This window comes from Diadema setosum, chromosome 2 (genome assembly GCF_964275005.1).
Source record: "Diadema setosum chromosome 2, eeDiaSeto1, whole genome shotgun sequence".
In the NCBI taxonomy this organism is placed as follows: Eukaryota; Metazoa; Echinodermata; class Echinoidea; order Diadematoida; family Diadematidae; genus Diadema; species Diadema setosum.
The window spans coordinates 17,940,328-17,968,154 of NC_092686.1; the positions used below are offsets into that span (position 1 = coordinate 17,940,328).

Sequence of the window (27,827 nt, forward strand, 5' to 3'; positions counted from 1 at the left end):
ATCTTTTTGCTGTTTGTGGCTCAGAAAGTGTATCACAATCAAATTGCTAATACTTCAATAGAATGTAAGCTTTCAAAACCACCCTAGGAACGTTTCACAACACAGAACAATTACTGCAACCACTGCAATCAAAACAAGCATAGTCCTGGTACAAATATACCAATACTTACTGTGACTGTATCTGTTTCTGTTTCCGTACTGTTCGATCATGTAACTTTTCCAGGTCTTTGGCATATTGCAGCTCTATTTCTGACCGTTGGCGAAAATAGTCCTGATAATCAGAAATCAATTCTCTTTGAGCCTCTGCGCGATTGTCCAGTGACTTGAGTTGCTCACTGAGATGAAGACGTATATCTGGAAAATGAACAATAAAAACCACATAGAAATCAAAGTTAGGTGCTTTCAACCATAAGTTCTCACACAGTGGTTTACCAGCATGGTTTCTACTTACAACGTATATAGTATGGCATATTTTGGCATATATATGGTCAGCAAAACATGAAAGTTTCATGCCACAAATGTTTCTGGTTTTAGAATACTCTATCAACTATCAGGTATTGAGTATCAGAGTTATCAAGACTGCTCGAACATCCTATCTTGACAAATGTGACTCAAATCATTTTCCCCAATCGCATGGCCTCCATAACAATCTAACAGTGAACTGAATTAGAGATGGAATGGTATACGGAGTTCAAATCCCCCCCCCCTCATATCTTGCATCAGGGTGGTAACATACGATAGTATTTACAATTTGTACAACTCGATGCACATTCTATTTCTTTGAATGCTTCTGGTAGCTTCTAATGGTATTTGAATCTATAGAAAGGGTAGTTACATTTCTCTGACTTTACATTCATGGCCACACGTGTATGACACACACATTATGAAACATGTTGATTGTGTGATCATAAGTCATACTGAGCAAAATGCAATCGTTACCCCTTGCACATTTTATAGATGTAGTGTGCCTCATTGAACCTGACAAGTAAAATCTGAATATCCAGAATATAATTGTTATTTCCAGATTTATAACGTACCTGGTAATCTACTGAAAGGCAAATTGAGTTGGGTGTAACAGCTGTTGAAATCAAACTGACCCATAAAACACTTAATTCATCATAAAGCTTCAACGCTGTTTAGGAAGGGATATAATTGGTGAATTTTAAAACGTAACATATGCCTGCTGAAGCACAAAATACAATACAAAATGGCAGCACTATTACAAAGTGTCTTCTTAATCAGAGGCCCCTGTAGCATCAAACTCATGCACTCAAACAGTATGATGCCTGTATTTTTCATCAGACCAAAAGGATACTTTTGGCAATACAGAAATAGAAAGTTCGTGTGCAACTGTCGACATATATAAATGGAAATAGGTTACAATAAAATGTACATCTGTACCATCATGTCGTGAGTTATTGACATTTTCTATGCCATTGGAAAGATGAAAGCAATAACAGCCACTAATATTCCGTTTACCCAAAGAGCAAGATATCCATTTGTAAATCATCACTTCCCACATACAGTACATCAAAATAAAGTTACTTCCTAGCAAAAAGATAGCATCCTCGTACTACAAGTTCTTGATGTACATTATGTACATATCAGTTAATAGGATGGGAATGGAACATAGATCTGCAATACAGTAGATGTCTACAGGCATCTGAGACCAGTCAACTTTAACAAGCATGATGCATGTTACGCTTATGTTTATATAAGACATACAAAATGACTGTGTATGTTCTACACACTACCCTGTATTGCATGCCTCATTCCCTGTCTTGAGGAAAATATGTATTGCCAAACAGCACCCCTATGACTAACACATTTTCCACTGGTAATATATGACGCATATTTTATTCTATATAGACACTTCTGTTAAACTAGCATGCAAGAAATACTCTGCTTGAACTGAGTAGCTTACAGCAGCACATCTCCTTTCATGCACCAATTCAAGTAGGTTTGTTTTCAAAACAACAACAAAGAAATAAACCCCTGCTCTTCAAAAAAAAATATCAACAACAACAACAACAACAACAACAACAACAAAATACAGTTTATATTTGGCCATTAACATCAATGCACACCTATTTTGAATTGAGAAATTACTGTTTTAGCTAACACTGCCATTTATGTGGGCTTCACAGCCATGAGGCAATTATGAACGTTAAGTTGGACTGGAACCAGATTTTCTATCAGTCTTTACCTGCAATAGTGTAGTCATAAATCATCCATATCACAAAATCCTTCTCTCATATTTATTTACACACAAAAAAAGCAACAAAAAAAAAAAAAAAACACCCCAATAATAATAATTTCCAAAAAAAATCCAAAGGACAAATTCCAATTACGTAGACTCTGGAATTTCTGACTCCTGAATCATAGAAATATGACAAGCAGACAAACACAGAATTTGTGCCAACAATGCCGACAGTCACCAACCTACGTCACTAAAATGCTTGATCTCACTGAGACAATAAAAACCCATGTATTCTGGCCTATTTAATTGTAAATGAAGCAAATTACCGACCATGGATCATACCATGATTACAATGAAGACTTCACAGCTTTGTCTCTGAATGAATGATGCAGATATCCTGTGTACACAAGATTAAAAGAATTCATATTTGCACACAAGAAGGTGTCGTCTAAGTCAGCTTGATAGTCACAATGGAGACAGTCTTCTATGCATGCTTTAGTTTATATCTGAAAATTCCATCATACAGTATATCCACTTACCAATATGATCTACATAATTAAGGACAGCTTCTGTGCAGAATAGCTTCTCTATGATATGAATGAAAGAGTTAACCAAATTGCAGGCTTGCTTAAACCCAACTACATCACAGTGTAGACTATATTGACGGTCTGAAAATTGTCATGCATATTGTAACAAATGTACCATCAACAGTGCTTCTTTGCTTATAACCACTTTGTGACTCTGGGTACAATCCTGTAAGTCCTATGCGTTAAGTGTATGGTGTGTCAGCATGAGCATTTTAAGTAATAAGTAATGATCTAGACAGAATTCAATGGCATTCATTGCTATCCTCTTTCTCATCCAGGATAAAGTTACTTGGTGACTTCCTGTGGGAAACGGATGTCGTGATGCCCTTGACAGCCTTTCAAATCAACCCATGGACACAGCAATCACTCCTTCAAACATTTGTCAACCCTTCATTTCCACAAAGAATGAACTTCAGCAGAAATCCAATGCAGTGTATTTCCCATCAGACATCATAGTATTCTTCACATACAATGTCTTGACCCTCAAACTGGGTCACCGCTCAGACAAAAAAAAAATCTGGCACCATGCGCTCTCTTTTGAAGCGTTGGGGGGAAAAGGTGAGTTTGCCACGGATGAGTCACAATGGACTAACAAACAAACTCTCTCTTAGAATGTGACTGCTGTGCAAATGTTCTAACCTGAGCATATTTAGGCATGTGTCTCTGTATGTACTCAATGCATGTTTCAGATATTTTCAATGTATATGATGAAAAGTCACTTAAAGGGGATTGGTCTCATGGATCCTTGCAGTGTCACTACAAGATATAATGTACACATCTATCTACTCTATATGCTCATTTATCAAAGTACATATTGTATATTTGACCAATCATTATCAGTGCACTGTTTTAACACTACAGTCCACCATCATCATTTATATATTACTTAGAAATAATTTACAAATGTACAATCAAATCACTAATATAGGTATATCATCACCAACGAATTTGTGGTGTGTATTTTATATTCAAACAATTATATTCAAACTTTCACACCAGCATTCTGTAAAACCAGACATTTTTACTTGTATTTCAATTTTGTGAATTTAGCGAAAGTCAAAATTTACCAGATTTAAATGCATGCGAAAGTTCTTGGTCACACTATGTGCATTGAATGCCAGTGGCAATTCATAAAAATTTCATGCCACAAAAAATGCTGTCAGCTCCAGTTTGCAAAAAAAAATTCTTGTTTTAAAGTATACATATTAATACAAGACCTATATTGAAGCACAGTGGATCAAAAACAAGAACACAACTTACTATATGTATGACAAACACAATGCAGAGCCACATTTGTAATGAGAGCAAGACACAAGCAAACTCAAGACTGGATTAGAGACATGAACATGAGCCAGAAAGTGAGCTGGCACACTACATGTGACCTTATGCTACACACAGCCACCTTGACAGAAATTTAGCACTCCAGCTGCTAATACTGAACTATTTCATTACAGACCATGAGAGGATCCGGGGAGGATCACAGGGGACCTGATAGTCTTCTTCACCTCAAAGCCGAGGTCAGGGAGGAAGAATGTGTGGCAGTTTACAGGATTAATCTCAAGATTCATTTAAGGGTCTATTCTTGGCTCAATAAGCCTGGCACAGGATTTCTCAGCAATCTGGGTGATTCACATCACTTGCCTCCTTCCTCTTTTGAATACACCATAGATGAGTTTGCATCACTCATTTTCTGCAATACACACACAGGACAGGATGGCCGCATGAAAATGAAATGGCTCGCTGGTACTGGATAATGTTTACTTTACTTCAGACATCCTTGTCCACACCTGTAATTAAAGGCATTATTTACCATTTGCAGATGAATCAGAAACCCAACATTAGTGCTTCAAAAATAGTTCTAAAATGTGAGTTAGGGAAAGAAACAACCAATGTAAAAATTTGAACCAGTATAATCAATGTATGTATTGCTAAATATACAAAATGTGAACAATAGTTTTAATAAAAATGTTTCCAGACTTAAACCATCTACAGTTATGGTTTAAAGAGAAAATCAGTGATATCTCCCTATATTCTAGGCTTTATTGCAAAAATTTCATATGGTAGGATGCTTTGTGATACAACTGACCTACACATATGCATCAAAAGTGATATCTTGAACATTTTTTAAATCACTGCTCCAAAAGGTAAACAAGACCTTTAAGAGTGGCTGTGAGCTTCAAAATCACAAAAAAAGGAAAAGACCTGAACAAGACACACACTCATTTCTTGAGGACTTTATCACGTCCTACATGTAGTACAGTTCCATTGCATTTATATATTTTGAAAGGAACTGATCGCTTTTTCCATTTAACTGTAAATCAAAGCAAATTCCACTACAATCAGCAGCCATGCTTATAAGTTGAAATGAAGTTATCACAAAGAAAAATGAAGATTGTGTATGCTATAAGTGCCCGTTATACCACATACTATAATTACATTCCATATATTTCTTGAATTTCTGATCAAGAACCACAATGACAAAATGAGAAAGAGTAAGTACCTTTTTTCAACATATATGTCAGCAATTTCCACCTTGGAAATGATATATGATGCATTCTATTACATTTTGTAATATTCTTATGAGTTATTAAGTTTGTAAATATCAATTGCTTCACTTAAAATTGTGCAAAGGAAACGCACACACCGAGAATAACTAACCATACATGTATAAAGTTATGGAAGTGGGGGGTTGGTATATTTTCTGAAAATAATCAGTGCCCAGGGGAGCATTTCATGAAGCATTCTATCCGACAAATTTGTCAGACAAATTTGCTCTCAGCCAATCAGATGCAATGATTTCTGTAGCTTATAACAGTTTGTCAGAAAAAGATATGACAAAGCGTTTCATGAAATACCCCCCCCGGTTGTCAATTCTGCGAGTGTGATGTTGTACAAACCTCATTTGCACAAGTACTAATATCACCAGCTGGCCTTGAGGGGGACATTAGAATAAGCTGCGACTCCTGGGAGCATATTGCACTCATCTTCAACTTGTACCAATATTGTTCTAGCCAGGACAATGGCTAGCAAGTATGATAGCTATTTCTTATATACTGTAAGATGTATCCCTTGAAATTTAAACTCGATTCTCAGAAGTTGCAAGTTGAAAATCTTGAGCTGTTGGTATTTGGCAAACTGCAGCATGCATGGACATAGTGTCCCACTAGATTATGTAGTGACTCTGCACATTTTACACATAACTCTATTGCGATCAGATTTTTCACATAATTGCACAAGTTGGTGGTGACAATTAAGCAACTGCTCTTCTAAAGAAATGATTACATTAAGACTTATGTATAATAAATTATGTGAGTTGCTACAGGATGAAAATGGAGTATAATATCCCAGCTGCTTTTCTTCAGAATATTCTAAGTAATGGCACATCCAAAGTTGAATTTATTATATAACCTGAAATTTGCACTGAAACATAATTGCTCAGGAAGATTACAGTTCTCCATTTGATAGTCTCTGAAAAGTCCTTTGAACATTATTACTCTTTGCACACTTCAAGCGGCATGCTATCCGCCAATAAAATAATTACCACAAGAACTTGGCTGGCCATACTACGAAAGGAAGTGCCTCTCTCATCATTTGACTTTGAACACTTTGCTATGTTGCTGTTCCCACAAAATTGAATATCTACTCTATATGATATAGTGTATTGTTGTTCAAAAACACAATAATTATAGCTGTAAGTACTGTAAGCACATTTCAAATTCATTTGACAGTGTATGCTCAGTGCCACAAAGCCTGCAATGCAGACTTTGCTTTTTGAGATAGTTTCAGTGTTTCCACCCACATTCCAACATACGGCGTGCTATAAAATGCCTTTTATGCATGGTCTCTACTGAAATAGGACTTTGGATCAAGTCCAAACATAGCCACAGCACAATTTAGGAGAATCAAAACAGGCATAATGTGTGAGCGAGTAGCACAAACAATGCTAACATTCCAATTTCTGTCCTTCCCCTCCGAAGCTCGTTATTGACATCCTGTGCCAAGAGTGGCAAGACATTTCTTGAACACAGGCATGCAAGACTCATAGTACAAGGATATAGTTTGGCAAAGGGGTATTGTAATTAACAAGCTACATAGTGCTAATGCGCTTGCATCCAGTCTTAATCCCTGCAAGAAGAACGTCATAAACATCCAGTGTAGAGATGGTTTTTCTCTCTCTGCTGCTGAGAGCAAGAGAGATTCCCCCTATTTCCTGGCTGCCCCACCTGCTGTTAGCACTAATTACTCACAGCTCCAACAACTTCCGTTACCACGCACTCAGTATGTACTGGAGTGAGCAAATACCTACACAGAGAATGTCTCAATTGCACCCAACTACTGGTATCATTTTCAACATGGTGCAGGGTCATATCACCTGCCTTGGGCTCTCCTGCTGACATCATCACACACTGAATATTTCATTGGTGGGAGTTGAAGCAATTCATGACCTTGACAAAACCATCATTTCACAAACTAACTGCTTAACCTCTTTCTCTTATTTCCATAACCTTTAGCATGTTTTAGCCCACAGTCCTGAGCTCAAGATCATGATGTAATTACTGAGTTCATGACAGTTCGGATCAAAAGTAAAGTTTGGGTGAACTACCTTAATACCCTTAAATGGATGAGCACTGTATTATCAAACTGGGAAACACTTTTTCAAGGAAGTTCTTAAAGTTGTTTAGTGAAGCCGAAGTTTCAGCAACAGATCATTGTAGGCAATTTAAAGAGCAGCAAAGACACAAGTCTCTTGGAAATGCCTCACGCCTGACGTCGGAGCAAGATCATAACTTGACCTTTACCGTTAACTGCTCTATTTGAAACTTCAAAGCTTACAAGGTTTTGCTCTTGTAGTATTGGGGGGGGGGGTACCTGAAGCAGATACACAGTGTAGAAACATTGGAATAATCATGTTCAGTTTGTGTTAAAGGTAGGGAATACCTTTTACAGACCTCCCAAAATGCAGCAAAACATCAAATATGAACCTCAGGGGACTTGTTTAGGCCACTGCTGAGAAATTTGGAAGTCAACAGTTATCTACAATTTAAATAATGCACAAAACTCAATTACTCAGTAGTTCTGTGTGTCAGCCACACTTAAGCCTTTTTGTTGCAGTCTTCTGTATTTTTATCTATAAACACAAATCGAAAAGTATAAGAGCTGATGTAATAACATATAGAGTGTGCGGCATGAATGTATATAGAAATGTTTGTAAGTTTTGATGAACTTTCTTCACAAAATATACATGATTGACACACATGCAGTGCATGGGTCTGCAAAGGTAGCCTAGTAATGTACTGGAATTTACGGTGAGCCCCGAAAAAAATTCAATTCAAAATCTAATGGTCAATAAAAATGCACTAAATGTTACCTTCCACTTTCAATACTTTATGGGAGTTTCTAAAATGATACTCTCTTCAACATACCACTGTTTTTATACAACTCTTCATTTAAAGATAATTAAGTTTTGGTACCTCAAAAATGTCCTTGTCTTAGTTTGTGTTTCAGGTTAAAGTACCTTTCATATAACTAACACTGTGAGACTTACTCACCCCAAAGTGCTCTCATGTCTTAGTAATCATGCAATTAACTGCGACCAGCAGCCCCATATGCATAGCGACCAGCAGTCCCATACGCATAACGTAATCAGGCTTCGCATTGTAGCATTCAGGATCATGACAGATTTAGTATCGCGGGATAAATGTTAACTTAAAATCCCAAAAATTCTTCAATTTGAAGACTTACCAATTAAGGTGAAGTATTGAAAACAGGCTTCGGGCAACGTTTGGTTCTGCCTACAGTCCCTTTCTGTTCGAATTGATGACTGAATGTGACTCGGCCGAGAGGACCTTGGGAGAGCTACATACACCATGTACACTGAATACTGCAGCCAGTGCATGCGAACACATCACATGCGCACAAATTTCAAATCCCATATCAACGGATAAGATGTTTGTGTGCGCATGCGCTCGCCGTAGTAGTCAGTGTATGCATCTGTCCATGGTGTATGTAGCTCTCCCAAGGTCCTCTCGACCGAGTCACATTCAGTCATCAATTCGAAAAGGGACTACTGGCAGAACCAAACGTTGTTCGAAGCCTGTTTCCAATACTTCAACTTAATTGGTAAGTGTTCAAATCGAAGAAATTTTGGAATTTTAAATTGACATTTACCCGCGATACTAATTCTGTCATGATCCTGAATGTTACGATGCGAAGCCCCATTACGCTATACGTATGGGGCTGCTGGTCGCAGTTAGCTATGCGTACAATGGGCTGCACGCTGCTGGTCGCAGTCAGTGGTTTCGTACAATATTTATCGACGCTGTACGGCGACGACTCTGGTACGAAACCATTATTGCATGATTACTAAGACATGAGAGCACTTTGGGGCGAGTAATTCTCACAGACAACGTACTTTAACGTGAAACACAAACCAAGACAAGGAAATTCAGGGAAACTTTTGAGGTACCAAAACTTTTTATTATCTTTAAGGCATGCAAATGGGACTCCCTACCTTTAAACGCCTGTCATACTCATGCATCCAAAATATGTAGTTGTCTGACTAGACGATATAAAGTCATTTCTTTTCTGCCCCAAGATCGTAACAGTTACAATTGCTTTTCTCTATAGTCTGACTGATAACTAAGAAAAAAAAAAAATCCTACACTGAATAAAACCACGCCCTACATAAAGCAGCTGCCTTCTTTGTATAAAGTGAATGAACACATAGCACAAAAATTTATGTAATTCCCTATTCATCCCCATCCCTAAATATCATACTGCATCAAATGTGAATAAGGATCATGTATTGTGTGCATGTAAGTGTGTGAGGTTGTGTATACACACATGAATAAATGCCTATGAGTGAGTGAGTGAGTGAGTGAGTGAGTGAGTGTGTGTGTGTGTGTGTGTGTGTGCATTTAACACACACACTGTACATTTCAAAGTGAGGGACAGAGAGATGAGAGAATGAAACAAGTTCGGTAGAGGGATAACAAATAGCTTCCCACAATGAAATGTGTGACGCACGTTCTAACAAATATGGAATGGGATTCACACGTGACTTCACAAACACAAACAAACTATTTTCATGCTTATAAGCAGGCCATCACACAAGTTTTTGGTAGACTCCTGTTTTGCCAACCCCGCAGTGAAGTTAGGGAGTCACGTCATTCTCAAATAAAGACCAATTTTCATTCACACACCACTTCCTGGCTTGCTTCCCTCCCCCACCCACCATGCTGTAATGCATACAACACATCAAGTATAATTTGTACAGGGTGCCAATAGATGCCATCACGACTCAGTTTCCATCGCCCTGAGTTTCCATCATATTTAGTTGATTGATTTGATTTATCATACTCTGATTAAGAAGGTCGCATCCTGCAGCTAGTGTAATAACTTGGGGATGATGAAATGAAACTAAGATCGGTTACACACGAGAGAAAATTCGTAACTTGAATCATCATTGTAATGATGATTGCAATTCGTCTTTAGAATTATCGGACCTTACACACGCTCGCTTGAAAACTGTGATTAGAATTCGAATTCTCGAGCTAAGGGCTTAAGGCGCTACATAATCCCTGGTGACTTGTCAATCAAAACGTACGATCGAGTGCATGCATGCGGGGCGCGTATTATCTGAAAGGTCACGTAAGCTCCGCTTCTCAAAAGATGTTTTGGAGGTCAAGCATTACACACGCAAATTTCGCACAGTAATTTGAGTGAACCTTCACTGGAATTCACCTCCGGACTAGAATTTGAATTCGTGATTATGATTAGCATTCGTGATTCTAATTTGCTTCCACACGTGCTAACATTCGTCAGCGGAATTATTTTTCACTGGAATCATCATTCAAATGACGAATTTTTGACCATGTGTAACTGCTCCAAGGCCACTTTCAGACACTCAGAGTTATCTTGTATCCATATATTGTATGGATATATGTCGTACTGATATGAGACCATTCAAACCAGAGTATTATCCATCCACGCGAAATACAGATAAATCCCAATATAAATCAACTGTATGGCAGCATCAGACCTCGCGTATTGTCAATGTCATGTTTCAAGATGGGAAGCTCATGGATATGTATGAGTCCCTCCTTCGTGCAGTATTAACTTTATGTGCGGGTTTTGCGCATCATGTTTACACTTTGTGGCATATTCCTCTGGTAGTTCGCAAAATCCTCAAAAGCACCATGAATAAACCCTGACTACTCACATGACATGGATATTAAAGGGCGTTCAGACATTAACAAACATTGTATGGACATATGTTGTATACCCAAACAATGTATCAATATACAAGCATTAAGGCACATAAAATGTCCCACATACAATAAACATATGTCCTATATCCATGTGAGAACTCTCTTACCTGGAAAGGGAGAATAGACTTTGCTGCATTACAAGATATTACAATTATCAAAATTACCACCCAATTTCAGGTACCTGGGTGGACACTGGGCAGGATTGGTCAAGCAGACTGGTAGCAGCATTACCATGACAATATAGCATCAATAAAACACAACAGATATGGACCACAGAAAGAGATGTATACCTTCATACTAGACAGCAGTTGATAAGATAGTAATGCTAGATAATTGACAGGTAGTTGTATATGCTCATATCAAATTTCTAGATTTGTACAACTTTATTCAACTCTCAAATTCTTCAACCTGTTGGTTTTGCACCACTGTCTTCATGAAGATAACTTTCGCTTCAGCACTTCATTCTCTGATTCTATCTTATTTCAAAAGTTGCTAATAAGTTAAATTTAGCCCATTATAATGGTTTTAAGGGTGCATGTCCCTAGATGCCAATCTAATTTGACTAGTCCATCATGCCAAGAGATATTTCAGGCAAAACCCTAATAGTTACCCTTCCAGTCTTTTGCCCAGTGGATGCAGCAGTACCAAAGAAATAGCGACACCTGGTTTGCCTAATAATATGACTGATTGGTCACAACAAGGCAATTATAACAGTACCAGAGAGTGTACCCATCCAAGAGTACCTCTGAATATTATACAGCTATTTATAGGTTCAGTTATAATCAGGCAAACAAACTTGGATGAAATCATTTGGACCACTGACAGGCTGTTAATGATTAGCCAATGAAGGGGGTTCCATGCAGCCTGTGATTCACTAGGCTCTAAAATTTTGTATGATTGTCTTGCATTCGACCGCGAACTACATTAATTTGATGTCAATTCTCAATCTTTATCAGGAGCCATCACAAAAAAACGTGAAATTAATTCACATAAAAGCAGTATGCCTGTACAATGCACAGGGAGAATTACAAGTTCCTCTACTATCATGCACATTTGACTGACTATATACACCATGTAGTCACACAAACTTTTACACTAACTGCATTTCATGGTGTGGAAGTTTATGTGCATTTCATGAGATCATCAAAAGTCCAGCATGAGAATAAAATCATGTGCATATCTTTGTTTGTCATACATGTATGTACCACTATGTAATGTCTTGATTCTAAAGAATTAAAAACATCCAAAATTCATCTTACTCAGCAGAGTGCATAAATCAATCACGCTAAAATGTTCACTTTTAACAATACATTTGTACTTTCTTTTTACTTCCGTCTCCTCCTCCTCCTCCTCTTCCTTGCTTTCATTTTAACCACAATTTCCTTTAAAAAACCTCTACTGAAGGGGTACTGTATAGTATGACTTCCTTCACCCAATTACGGAGCTGTATACAAGCTACAAAGAAACTATTGATTCATGTGTCCATTTGCAGGGTAGACACCACTAGTGCATGGGGTTTTGCCTATGGTATTTGGATTTTGACCTTGCTTTTGACTGGCAATCCCAGGACTATCTGAAAGCTTTAATAAAATTCTAAAAGCTTGTGATAAAAGTAGAGAAGGGAAGAAGGTGGAGAAGTTACAGATACAACAAACATCACAGCACAACAAACTCTGGCAGGTGTGGCACATTACTTGAATATAAATCAGCAGAATATTACACGATTCCTTCAGCAACAAAGCTGACTCATAAATTGTGTTCAACAACACCAACAACAACAAAAATAATAATTGTTTTGTCTACTGTGTTGCAACTATTTTCCGACTTTATGAAAGTTATGAGATTACTTATCAATGTATTTCCTTATCCTCTTTCTTTTTTTTCTTTTCTTTTTTTTTTTTTTTTACCACAGCATGAGGTACCAGTCACTACTCTACAGAATCTGGTATCAAAAATTCTTAAAGGACAAGTTCACCTTCATTAACATAAGGATTAAGAGAATGCAGCAATATTAGTAGAACACATCAGTGAAAGTTTGAGGAAAATTGGACAATCGATGCAAAAGTTATGAATTTTTAAAACTTTTGTGTTTCAACCGCTGGATGAGGAGACTACTAAGGCTCGTGATGTCATATGAGTACAACAGTATAAAGAAAATGTAAAGAAAATTCAACATATTTTCACTTTTTTCGCATAGTTAAAAGAGCACTTGACTTGCCTCTTTCTAAAGGCAATGGGAATACTATTACCCATAACATATGTCAGTAATGAGTCAAGGGAATGTGTACTTTTTTCAAAAGATGAAATTTTGTGAAATTCTCTTTATATTTTCCTTATATTGTTGTACGCATGTGACATCATACACTGTAATAGTCTTCTCATCCAGCGGTGACTGCACAAAAACTTGAACAGATTTTTTGAACAGATTGTCCGATTTCCTCAAACTTTCAATGATGTGTTCTACTAATATTGCTACATTCTCTCAATCCTTATGTTAATGAAGGTGAACTTGTCCTTTAATTGCAAATTCATCAACACTGTAAGAGTACCACTGTGAACTGTTCGTATCATAAGAAGGAACACAGCATTTCACTGTACACCTGCTGTTACCCTAAGACCTCATATTTTCTTTCAATCACTGACAGAAGTGAGAACGTATGTGTCAACATGAGCAGACATTTGGAAAAGACTAAATCTGACTCAATACAAACATTGAACCGGGCTAATTCTGATGGGTGGTGGGCATTCACTGCATAGTTCACCTTGACACCTACATGTTTTCACATCAAGCTTGTAGTGTACATTACAGAGTACAACTACCATGAACTTCAGACTGTGCATGTTGCAAACAGTGAGTACGTAGGAGGCTCTGGCTAGCTGCCTCATGATACCAGTACATATTGTACATCCTACACCAAATTCTCACAGCATACTATCATCTCATGCTGGCTTCATGACTTCCCAATCCACTCAAGCTCTCTCTGCTCACACAGTGCAGTTTCATGGCACATCCCTCGGCCAGTTAATTTCCCATCTTCATTCTACCGCATGATTCACGGTGATGCCGCGACGGGCCATCAGCCGCGTGCTTTGACTTCAATTCCCGGCCAACCAGGAGTGGAGGTGGGGATTCTGCCTTCATTACACCCGCCATATCGTATTACTCCAGTCGTTACTGCTTTCCTTTCACTTCACTTGTGATGGCAAATGCAGCGGGACCGACCCGGAGATGCACCCAGGATAACCCTAATGGAGCCATGGTGGCTTGGTAGATAGTTTTGATGGCCTAAAATTGCCGACTCCAAGATTAGATTATTAATCTGCACACCCCATCCCCCTCTCCTTCCCCTTTGCAATACCATTGTCTGTTATATACAGCCAATCAGTAAAGACAAAGACATTGTACATTATATGGGTGAAAGTATCTGAAATTTTACACAGCCCTTTATCGCACTGCTAGAGTCAGATAAAGATAACTCAATATTAATATCAATTTGTACTCAATATATATATGTCTTTCAGGACAAGAAATGCAATGAGCAGAAACTCAGGTGAAGTGGGGTAAGGATTTTGAAAGTCAAGAAAGTTTGAATATTGCTAATTTCATTAAAACCCCTTTCACTTTACATGAGTGTGATATTTGCAAAGATTTTTCTTTCCTATTTAAATCACCAAATATCAAATGATCGTGTCCTTCCATTCAGATGAAGAAAAATATGATACAACCAGTCATCAATAATGTGTAGTGCGGTACATGTGTATATTATATCCTTTGAACTCTACATTGAGAACTACAAAATTACAAAACAAAGCCTCGCACTGTAAACAGGGTCAAAGACAGCCCCGTAGTATATTTCACTGTTGAAGGGTGCAGTTTATACCCCTTTCACATTAGTCACTCAGATAACCACCCAAGAGATTCAACAGGGAACCGAACGAGGAATATCCACAAGAAATTTCTTTCATACTGGCAAATGAGCTCCTGCTTGAATATCTCTTGCCAGTTCTTTTGCAGTGCAAGTACACATTATGGTGCATACACAAAATGACCCGTTAAATGTTGTTGGTATGCTGGCCTTAGCTTTTCACCACAGAGTTTACTTGCAATGCCCTTTATACTATGGCGTCACCTTCAAGTTCTCGGGAAATCTCAGGTAATATTTGCTACACATGAAAGGGGTATTAGATACAAGTAACAGATTCAGAGGATGACATGGGTCATATACAATGCCCAATCTCAAGAGTTTGAAAACTGAGGAACTAACATTTAAATTTGAATTGTGAACCCAATCCTACATTTCTGAATAAGCAAGCACAGTTGCTCTAAATGTACCTATCCCTACTACCAGAATTCAAAACCAGTCATGTGAAATAAAAGCATTAAGGGTAAAATCACATGAAGGTTTGCAAATTAAAACAGAATCACCTATAATTCAATACAAGAGGCAAACATTGTACATCGAAATAATTTCAAAACAGTTGTATAAAACTGAAACACACCTTCCTAAAAAGAATACTGAGTAGCATAGGGAAAATATTAATTGAAAACTAACATATAAATCCATAGTCATAACATACATTGTATGCAATGCAATTATGCATTTATTGTCTGGCACTGCACAGCATCAAACTGACCACTAATGTGAAGTTCCCTACTACAGATCTCTGTTCTCGAGATAATACTTCATGTAGTATATCTAGATGGCAGTTGATGTTGCCTGCACTCAGCACAGAGCAACTATTATACCAGTGTTTCAGTTTCAGCTTCTTATGGTCTTCAGGCATTTACCATTAATTATGACACCAGTTACAGCTTAAAGGAAGGCTTCCCTAACACAAATATAATTTCAAATGAGGGCAGTCACATCAAAATCATATCACAGAAAATGTGGATAAAATCAAATATTCAATTGGTAAATCCATCTTAACCTGAGTATGCTTGGGCAGGTGTCTATGGGAAATGCATGTTGTAGAAAAAACAGCTCGTCCTCAATGGGTTAATGTTACAACCTCATCTGAACTGACATTCTATAAGAAATTAAAACAGTAGGACACCTCGCAAAACTTGAGTAATTTGGTAGAATAACAAGTTATCGACAACAGACATCTTCTTCATTTCTTGTAAAATACGGCTATCCAGTACGTCAATTCAAGAGCATTCTGAAGCACTGCTCAGCAACATTACAACTTGACTTCACTGAAACAGTGGATTGAAGCTAACTTTGGTCACTGTATTGCACTGTAAAGATATTTATTCTAAAGAAAACTTTGCACATTGCATTGATATTGATAATGTTTGCACATATTGTATATACACTGTACAATGTACATCAGTTCGTAGAGCACTGATTGGGCTAACACGGTATGCACTGTAATATGCCCTATCTACTTAGAATTGTATAATGACTTGTGAACATATAATAATAATTCACAAATGAGAAAATGTAATAATATGAACAGACAATAATGCCATAAGACACTGAACATTATTACCTACATTCATACAATGTACATGCACACATAGAATGTAGTGAGACAGAAACAGTTTTGACATACTGCAGTATCTCATTCATATCCATACAAATATTCTGGAATCACAGTGTTGGTCTCAACAGCTTATTCATGACATCAAGCTAGTGAACAATACTTTCTCTGATTGGAGATGAACCTCTACATATACACAGTAACAAGAGAAAGATATAACAGTGTAGCTGAACTATAACCTCACCATGTGATATTAATTAGTCAGTATTCAAGCTTGTCAGGTTGAATGGTTTTTAAATTTCAATGGTACATTCATGGTTACCTTTGGCATTGCATGTTGACTGAATTTTCTGCCAGTATGTGAGTCAATGGTTTACTGTAAGCAAGCACTGCCTTTCAAATGATCGTATCTCTCTGTATCACATCTTTAAAAGTACAGGTATACAGTACATGTACACTCTCTTAGCCTACATGTGATAGATCATATCAGCATGCATAATTACATGATTTATGCAGTGCATGCTGATATGATTGATACCATATGCCCACAGTGAGAGAGGAAAAATGCAAATCTGATGTCTTCAGTGGAAAGATTGACCTCACAATTCATTGCACTTTACTGATTATCAGATGAAACTTTTTTTTCCCTCTTCATTCACTATGCTCTGATACGAGTTGAACATTTCTGATCATACATTGTACTTTGTTTAAAAAAAAAATATATATTCTCATGATCCATAAGGACAGGAAAAATATTGCAGTTTCTAGGTCTCGACCATAATCATAAATCTGTGTTTTGGGACTTTGAACTGATTTCCCGGTTGGGACCATGTAATACCGGCACTTTTTGAGCATCAGACGTCATTGAAATGCCTCTCAGCCCACACACATTGTGTGCAACATGTGAGTGAGATTGGGCGGATGTGGTCTGGAGTAAGGCACTACTACTGTGGAAGTTATAATAATATGCATTGAGCAGACTGAGTCAAAGACCCCGTTTACAGTGCGGGGCCGGGCCCGGCCTGAATTGCGCGGCCGATCCTCGCAATTTTGTCCGTTTACACTGCTGGGCTCAGCCGCGCTTTTAATTAAAACCTTTCAATATTTTGTCATAGTGGCGCTCTGCTTGTAAGCAAACGCAATTTGGTATGGCCTGGTTTTCAGACCCTTTGCCAACTGGATTCCGTGGCGACGAGTCGCCGTTCGGGCAAAGGCCTTTGCCGAAGGAAAAATCCTTTGCAGGACAAAACCACCTTAAGCTATACTAGTTTTCCACGGTCAGGGGGTTATAATCGTGAATAGCGAAATAGTACGGGCAGAGGGTCTGGAAGGCAGACTAAAATTGGCCGCGCATTTGGCCCAGTTTGCATTTACACCAAGAAGAGGCCGGGCTCGGCCACGGCTCGGCCGCGGCCGAGACCACCTCCAGAGCGAGGCCAAATGCGTTGGCCTCGCATTTGGCCTTTTGCGCGTTTACACTGAAGCGGGGCTGGGCTCAGCCGCGGCTCGGCCGTGGCCGAGCCTCGCACTGTAAACGGGGTCCAAGTCCACGAATCACCACATGTGTGCATGCCACTATAAAGCTGCACAATACAGCAATGTAAACAGCATAGTGATTTATCTATGTCTCTTTCAGTCTGGCATCCAATGAAATGAACAGGATTTCACAATTCATTCCAATACACAAAGAACTAGTGTAGCTGGACATGATGATTATGCTCATAAAAGCATGTAACTTTGGTTGCTCCAGGACCCCGTTTACAGTGAGCGAAAAGGCCGGGCTCGCCCGCGGCCCAGCCTGGCCTTCATTTCAGTGTAAACGCGCAAAAGGCCAAATGTGGGGCCAAAATTGGCCGCGCATTTGGCCATGCTCTGGAGGCGGTCTCGGCCTTTTCTCAGTGTAAACGCAAACTGGGCAAAATGCGGTACCAAATTTAGTCTGGCTTCCAGACCCTCTGCCCGTACTATTTCGCTATTAAGGATATTACCCCCTCAACGTCAAAAACTAGTATAGTTTAAGGTGGTTTTGTCCTGCAAAGGATTCTTCCTTCGGCAAAGGCCTTTGCCGAACGGCGACTTCGTCGCCACAGAATCCAGTTGGCAATGGGTCTGGAAACCAGACTATACCAAATTGCGTTTGTTTACAAGCAGAGCGCCACTACGACAAAATATTGAAAGGTTTGAATTAAAAGCCCGGGCCAAGCCCGGCATTGTAAACAGACAGAATTGCGGGGCTCGGCCCAGCAATTGAGGCTGGGCTCGGCCGCGGCTCGGCCCAGCCCCGCACTGTAAACGGGGTCTAAGATTCTTCAGTATCAAGCACAACAAAACCAAAAGAAGCTCAGTGACAATATTTAAAAACCTGATTTAAAAAAGGGGGCAAGAAGAAAAAGCCAACAAAGATGAGAAAGAAATATCACTAAACATATGAATATAAGTGATGCTTTTAGGTATCTCAAAACGCGATCTACCCTTAAGTATTAATTTTATCCCAAACTGCACAATCACCCTTACTTCAGTTAATCACTACTGTGCTTTGTTCGCCGATTGTCTCACACACACTGGAGTGCTTTCTTTACCAATTGGCACAGATGTCTGAAAACTAATTGTCAATAAATAGAAATCATTTAATCCCCTAACCCCTCCTATTGTGCAACTACAACCTTTTTGTTGGATTGAGGACTATTGCTATCCGTTCAGTGGGCTTGCTTTATCGACAACTACAGTGTACATGTAGGTCAAGTTTGGATGGATTTCTGATTGCTGATGAAAAAGCTTGGCAAGTTAAAATAAGCACCTTCACACATACAAGCCACATGCACGCATCTGAAATTAAGAGCTTTTTTAAATCAATTTTAAACGCATTGCAAAAAACAGTAAATCTTAGGTGTGGACACACAAAAAACTTTTTTAATCTGACAATATGCATCATGATGCAATATCAGTCCAGGTTGATTCTTTTTTTAAAACTCTCGCAATAATCTACCCTGCCAAGTCCCTGGTGTTTGTCTGTAAACAGCAGGCAGAGAAACTAACGATTTCTGAAAATCCAATAGGTTGCAAACTTACCTGTAGAAGCGCGGGTCATGCTCTGGTCATTTGTTTGGGCATGCTCGTTCTTGAGATTAAAAGCACTTTAAATATCTAAAGCAAAGTGATTTATTTTTCTTTTCTTTTTTGCTGTGTGTGAACAGTGGCAAATTAAAATTGATTTTCACGTCACAATGCAAAACCTGATGATTTCTGTGACTGCAGCTTCTGGCTTCAAAATCTATTCCTATGCCACATGCTTCCATCTCCATCACACCCATTTATTACTTCATTTCCTAATCTTATTCTTAAGATTTGTTATTGTTTTAATTTTTCAGTATCTGAAAAAAACTTTACATTAAATGTCAAAATGTACATTTCAGGACTCTGGTGACATCATCTCCTATAGTTTGTGATTCTATCACTGCTTCATTGAAAATGTACAACTTATAATTTCACAACTGTTTTATTTTATTTCTCATTATGATGAAACTTTGATCTTTCTGTTCATCTGATTTTATTCTCTTTGGTATACATGTACATGAACATTTATATCATTTGCCTTTGTAATAAGTAAAGTGACAAACACTGATGGAAAGGACAAAAACACAAGAACAAAATAAGATGATAAAAACCTAGGCTTAATATTTGTAACTGAACAAAAACATGCGATACTGTTTTGTGTACAAACATTAAAATGAGCACAAGTTTGCCAATACAATAGTTTAATCACTTAAAAGAAAATGACATTTCTCTTGTCTGGACCCAAATCAAGCTTTCAATGATGTATGTACTCATTAAAATATTTTTATAAATGCTGACAGAACTAAAATGTATTGCAGATAGACCATAAGGTAAAAAATGAATGTAGCTGACATGTACTACATTATTCCTTGAACTTGTCAAAAGACCTATTCGTCACCATAAACTGACAAAAAGGAAAGTTATGTTTGAACATATCAGGTCATGTGGTTTCTGTGTTTATGGGTTGCAACATTTCTGTTAGCCTTGTGAACTTCATAAACATTTAAAACCATTACTTAAAGGTCCTGTTTACCTTTGGGAACAGTGATTTAAACAATTTTCAAGATATGACATTTAATGCATCTATTATGTGTAGGTCTGTTGTACCACAAAACATCCCATCATATAACATCTTTGTGATAAAGCCTAAAATATAAGGAGATATCTGTATTTTTTTCAATAAACCGCAACTGTAGACGGTTTAGTCTGGAAACGAAAATTTTTTATTATGACTATTGTTCATATTTTGTATATTTTAAAATACTCAACATTGATTTTACCAATTCAAATTTTTACAGTGGTTGTTTCTATCCCTAACTCACATTTTAGAACAATTTTAAACCATTAATGCTGGGTTTTTGCTTCATCTGCAAAAGGTAAATTATGCCTTTAAATGACCATAGAACAACATGCATGGCACCATGATATCAAAGCACTTATACCGTATGGCAATTACAAATAATTCCCCTCTCATTCATTTTGATGATGTAATGAAACAAGCCATTGGGTAACCTTTACAGAATGTATCTTAGTGTAAGCAGTATTGAATTTCATTATGCAACACGTACAATTGTAAGCTTTCAATTCTGTGTTCTGATAAAAGCTGTGATCACACAATTCATATTTTTCCTAACATGTTTTTTTTTGTTGCTGTCATTTTTGTCTTGAACTATTTTTGCGCATCCATACTTTGGACAAGAAACCAAGTTAACAGGATCATTAATCTAACTTGCCTATAGATATATATATATATATATGTACTCATGATAATGTTAGCCTTCTCAATGTCTTACATTTCTTTCCTATCTGTCTGAAAATGTCATCGTTATTACCCCAGAATAGAATGGATGAAAGTTCAGCAATATTGCACCAATATGATCATAGTCATTATAACAAATTCTGAGATTTGGGTCATGATCAGGCTCACATCTGTTTGATTAATTGTTCTCTATGCAAAAAAATGTCAAAAATTGTTTATTACAATTAGCTTCGAAAAGCTTAACTGCAAATGTGTCAAGATTTGACACGAGGTCAACCTTGTACTCACTAAGCACACACTTTCATGTATACTTTGTATCATGCTTTCAGCCTCCTGATTTTAGTATTATATTATTATTATTATTATTATTATTATTATCATTATTACTATTATTATTATCTTTATTATTATTACTATTAGTAGTAGTAGTAGTAGTAGTAGTAGTAGTAGTAGTAGTAGTAGTATTAACATTATCATTATCATTATTATTATTACTTGGTTCTAGTGTATCCACAAACAAGGCAACTAACCAGCAATTCTCTTAGTAACATTCATGAGAGAATCCTGAATCCTGAAATCCTTTACAAGAGTGATGTGATGCCATCTCCTGCTGGCTAGAGATGACTCCATGGCAGATTTCATACAAACCATTTTTCATTCTCTGGCTACATTGTATACTACCATATCAAAATAAATGAATAGCATTTATTTGTACTTGGTCTGTTAGAAACAGCATCGATTTGTTGTACTTACCCTGTTGCTGCTCTCCCCCTAATGCTAGTAGTCAGCAAACAGTTTCACAATAACATCAAAATTATCTGTGCCAAACAAAGGGAAAACCATCTCCCAGGCAGGAAGTGTCAAAATCTGTTGGCTTGCATCCTTTACAGGAAAGTGGCTGGTCCTGTATTCAAGACTTTGTCACCCCACTACTGGAGCATGCTTCCGCACAGACCATTTACACTCATGTTGCTTGTCTTCACTAAATTGCACTTGAAATGTAAACAGTGGTCTACAAGCCATAGAAAGCGGATTTAGTTCACATTATCACAGTGTAATGTCGAGAGAGATGTCCTGAAGCTTAGTGGGGAAATCTAAAAACCCAAACCCTTCTTCCTCAAATCAGTATTTTGAGTATTCTTTACTACTACAGAAAGTTTAACACATCTCCAGAAAACTCTGTGAAGTTCATCAAACAGCTAAGCTCCAGAAGCATAGGATAATGAATGAATTAATGAATAAAAATTTATTATCCAACTTGAATACTTGATTCACCCTTAAATGCAGGAAAAAAAAAATGACAATAGCACAACTGTTAACCCTGTGAGGATGGACTGATTTTGCTACAACATGCATTTCCCATAGACACCTGCCCGAGTATATTCAGGACTCACCCTCAATGGGTTAATCAAGGTCAATGATGAGAACTACACGTAGATGTATAGCACCACAAAAGTTTGTTAATTCTTGTTTGAAATTATATTACTATAATTCAAATATAAAAGTTGACTGAACATCACACCTTTTCTTTCATACATTGGACCCAAGTCATCTGGGAAGATTTCTAAATTACACTAAATTCAGTGTGTCGAATGCGTGTATTTTGGGGATAGGGCTTGAAGAGGGTTCTTGTATTCATATTTAAATCCCTGTATTTTAGCATGTGCTTTGACAAATGCTTTGATAATCACATTTCTTAGCACTACATTGTTGGAACAGCATGTAGTGCTCGGAAATAATGTTTACATGATGGAAAATGCTTTGAAATGGTGCATAGAACATGACCAAATACAAAATGACCAGAAATATCTTGGAATATCATTTGTACCACTTGACCGAGGTTTATCTATATGGCAGTAGCCTGAAGTTCATGTTACTTGAATATAAAGGGCACACCTCACTTTCAATCAGAACATGTGGGTCTACCTTAACCCGTTTAGGACGGTTTGATTTTGCTACAACATGTATTTCCCGTAGACACCTGCCCGAATATACTCGGGACTCGTCCTCAACGGGTTAACACAGACCCTATGGATGTCTCAGCGTACGGTGTGAGTTCTGTCTAAAACAATATTGGGTACTATAAAATGAGGTATTGTCGCATGGACTTTAACTTCGTGAATTTTGCGAGCCAAGATTTGCAAAATTGCAATGCATGCAAAAGTTCTTGTTTACACTATATGCAATGACTTTTAGAGGCAACTCCTGAAAATTTTGTGAGCTGCGAAAAAGGCCATCAGCTCCATTTTGCAGCGCTGCCAACATTGGAAACTAGTTGAGAGTGAGACTCCCATAGGCCAATGCTATAATTTAGGAGTCAAAATGAGTAAGATCAATAGAAATGCATGCAAATGAAATAAAGTTTTAGAGTGAGAAAGGACCAAAATGAGTGAGTCTCACTCTCAATGAGTGAGAGTTGGCAGCCCTGATTTTGCGAAAATTTCATGCAAGAAAAAATATCGTTTTACAATATACAGTAAGTGTACTATCATAATGTATGTGATGTACAAAGTGTAGTCTTCTTCAGATCAATCAATCTGTGTCAACATGATCTGTAAGTTGGTGCAACTTGTGTGAAATATTCAATTCCCATAAAATTTACTTAGGGTACCGGTACTTTAATACACAGCTTGTGACTGACATTTGAAACACTAAACAATCAGTCACAATTGACATGTCGACTGTTGCAACATCTGTCATGACATACTGACACTGGTAGGCAAAACTGTACAGCATGAGTTTCATTGCAGTGGCATCCTTCACTTAAATCCAGACAGGGCTACCACATTTCAAAGAATTTTCTAAACTTAGAAAATTCTTGTATAAAATGTGTGATGTCTTACATTGTGTACCTTCCAAAGGAGTGAAAACATACAATTACCTGCTTTAAAAAAAACAACAACAACAGCAATAGAACTCTAGTCACTACTTACTATACCATTACCAAACAACAATAGCTACCAGTAATGTGTGCCATTCAATATTGACAATAATGCCCAGCACAAAATGTATACGGTACTATTGATCTATGTAAGCCTTTTTTTTTTCTTTTTTTTTTTAAATGTCCATGAAAGTTCAGAGCTTCCAAGAAGGTTGTGTAGATAACAATGTGTGGCAAATTTACTACTTTGTCAGTTTTAGGCCTATCTATGATATGGAATGGGCAGGTTAGTCCCAAACAGCAACGTAACACGTTAGACATGTTAGAAGAAAAATGTGATTTTGGAACTTAGAGAGTAATTTTATAGCAAGACACAGACTAGTAAAAGTTTACTTGAAATGAAAGATCTAACATAGTTTAAGTTAGAGTTATTGTTACTCCTAATGCTAGATCGGTGTTTTTAGTCATATTAGAACTTGTCACGAAGGAAAAATATACTTGTGTAGACACTAGACTAGTAATAGTAGTATAATGAGTGAATTATTTAATGTGGTAGGCCTAAGTAGCGTGTGGGTCTAGTAGGAACCGTTGTGTGCGTGTGTATGAAATTAGAACACTTCTCGGAGTTAAGTTCTCCATGATTTCTATAATAGATCCTTTGTTTTTTTTATTAAGTGGAGAGTGTCACTGAAACTTTGTTCGTAGGTTGTATCTACTACTGAACAGATTCATCAGGCATTTACATGGTATGGTGAGCATTCAACGTTTTGATTCCTCTCTTTTTTTTTTTTTTGGTGGTGGTCTGCTTACAAAAACATAAATTTGTTGAACCTATTCAAAAAAATCCAGATCAGTGGGTCGTGTCGGGCTTAATTACCCTAGAGGCCTAACGGCTAAGATAAAACTTGACCATCTTTGTTTTATCAATTTACTGTGGCATGGACAACAGCGGAAACTACAACCAGGCCAGGGAGGCACGCGTGAGCGTAGCGTAGCTAGCCGAGGGCCGCAAGCCGCTGCCTGGCTGGCAAGGCACCAATGATGCCAGCAAGCCAGTTCAGCGGAGATAAACCACGGGATGTCTGCACCGGCGAAGATCCCATACTCAACGGAGGCAAAAATAGCTGAGCGCAATCTGCTCCTTCCAAGCAGCACTCTTACCTTTTATTCTCGTTTCTAGCTCTTGCTGAATTAGCCTCTCTTGCTTCTTGTCCGTCGTCATCTTGATGAATATTCTCTAGTTCTCCCTGGTCAAATATAAAGATTACCTACAAACTCTCGTGAGATTAAAAATGTGTAACAAATATTCAAAGTTTCTAAGTTTTCACGAGTACAATAGCAGTCGCCATCTTGCAGTGGTCCTAAAGTTCCTTCTTACTTCCGGGGTCAGTAATTGTGAACTACTGTGAGTACGAGTATGAGTACCCTCTCCGCGATCTTTTTTTTTTCGGCGTCTTGATCAACTCTGTGTCCGTACGCGTTGCATTACACACACCTCGCGGCGGACTCTCAAATTCGTTTCCACAAGCCGAGCGATGAGATGATGGCGTGCTTTGCTGGTAACGAATTACGCGGATGGCTTCCCCTGGAGAAACAAGCAATGTCTGCCGAGTGATATCACACAATAAAAATAGAATTGTGGAAAGGGATCGTATAGTTTTGGCAAACTTCAGGTTTCTTACATTTTTGGTGAGATAATGAGAAACTTTTTAAAAAATATGAAAGAACATGTAATTCCAAGATGAATTCAACGTTTATTTGAAGAAAATTAGTTTTGAAATGGCTGAGATATCAACAACAAAAAAAAGAAAAAAAAAAGAAGAAAAAAAAGAGCAATCCTAAAGGTCTGACCCACCTTTTATTACGATCGCTTTGTTTAACTTTGTTTTTGGATGTCTCGGCCATTCCAAAACCGATTTTCATTATAGGGCTAGATTTTGAATTCCTCCTAGAATGCTCTGTTATATGTATTTCATAAGTTGTTGTTGTTGTTTTTTTTTTTTTTTTTGGTTATCTTGCAAAAAGTTAAAAGCCCAAACGAGATGGGATCCCTTCGCTGGATAAAGTAATATCACATGGACGAACTGAACGTAGGAGGTTCATCAAAGTCAGAGAGAAAGGTATAAATTGTTATAACTTATATAAACAAGAGGACATTTCGAGAAAGTGAGAAAGAGATAAAACATTGCTATGTGGAATTTGCATTTGTGTTTAGTTGTGTTTGTATTTGTAGGTGCAGTTACGCATAATATATATGATTATTAGAATATATAATCAACAAAACCTGTGTGTGTGTGTGTGTGAGTGTGTGATGAGTCTGAATGCAATAAGAATCACATATTATACGAGAGATCTCTTAGTGGATCACCTAATTAAATAATCATGTGGTAGATTTTGGGGTTTTTTGGGTGCTGTTCGTTATTCCGAAGGTTCGCTATTCCGAAGGTTCGTTATTCCGAAGGGTCGTTATTCCGGAGATTCGTTAATCCGAAAATGAAATTCGGAATAACGAATCTTCGGACTAAAGAGCCTTCGGAATAACGAACCTTCGGTATAACGAGCTGTGACCAGATATTTAGTGCTTGCTCATTTCGATGTACACCGGATGAGCAGATTTAGCACGCAATGTGCATTCTATAATGATACACAATGATTAGCATTTAGACCGGCGTCTACGGCGTATAATGGATTGGTACCAGAAACAAACAAACAAACAAACAAATAGCGCAAACAACAACTATAGTGCCGTCCGATCACAACGTATAGGCCTTGCAGTAACTATATGGGGGGCAGGGGGAGGAGTATATGCATGCGAAGTCATAAATTACTGTGGAAAATCACCAGGTCCGTAACTATAAAACTATAAGGGGGCTTCAGGGGTTCGGCGGACACCCCCCCCCCCCCTCCCCCCGTTTGCCAGCAGCAAAAAGAAAGTTAAAGAAATGAAAAAAAAAAAAAAACATGAGCAGCGGAACCCCCTTTAATTTTCGGTGAAGAAACCAAGAACCATCTTTGTGAGGCAATCATTGTGGTACCAGAACCTTTTTTTTTTTTTTTTTTTTTTTTTTGCTTGTCAGCGGATTAAACCCGGAAGTGGCAACTTTGATTATTTATTTTTTCGCGCCCCCAGCAATCTCGAACATAAACTTGAACTAAAAGGTCCACTTTTTCTAATTCCGAACCGCCCCATACAAATCCTAGTTACGGCCTGATCACATGAATTATTTATTGCTTTAGTCTGAGTTAAGAGCTGAAACATAGATATCAATATTACAGTCAATGCGATGAGCTCCACTAATTCGCATTTATATTGATCAATAACAAGTAAATAAAGTCTTGTATTGTTTTTATGTATGGAGCTTGTGTGTGAATGGAGATGAACCTTAATCTGATACCTGTTCTTATAATTATTATATCGTAGGCCCTATACTTTGAAACAAACAACAAACTGGCACTGGATATATAAACCTGACAATCATGGTGTATTCATCCCAAGCAAAAGTCGCGGCCTAACTATGTTGTTTTACGGTAACAATATTATTCATCACTCACTTCTTCATATCATCCAGCATGGTATAAGGATTGCAACATG

General features: G+C 37.7%; 1 protein-coding gene across 1 annotated transcript in view; it reads right to left on the minus strand.

Moving 5' to 3' along the window:
- LOC140246199 (SLIT-ROBO Rho GTPase-activating protein 3-like) overlaps positions 1 to 25,603 on the minus strand; it is a 92,283-nt gene extending 66,680 nt beyond the window's left edge. Inside the window, exons 1-2 of the mRNA XM_072325646.1 lie at positions 25,397 to 25,603; positions 171 to 354 (exon numbers count right to left, since the gene is read on the minus strand). Of these exons, the coding sequence (XP_072181747.1) occupies positions 171 to 354; positions 25,397 to 25,457 (245 nt within the window). The 5' untranslated portion in view covers positions 25,458 to 25,603. The remainder of the gene's footprint in view (positions 1 to 170; positions 355 to 25,396) is intronic.
- Between the last annotated feature and the right edge of the window lie 2,224 nt (positions 25,604 to 27,827).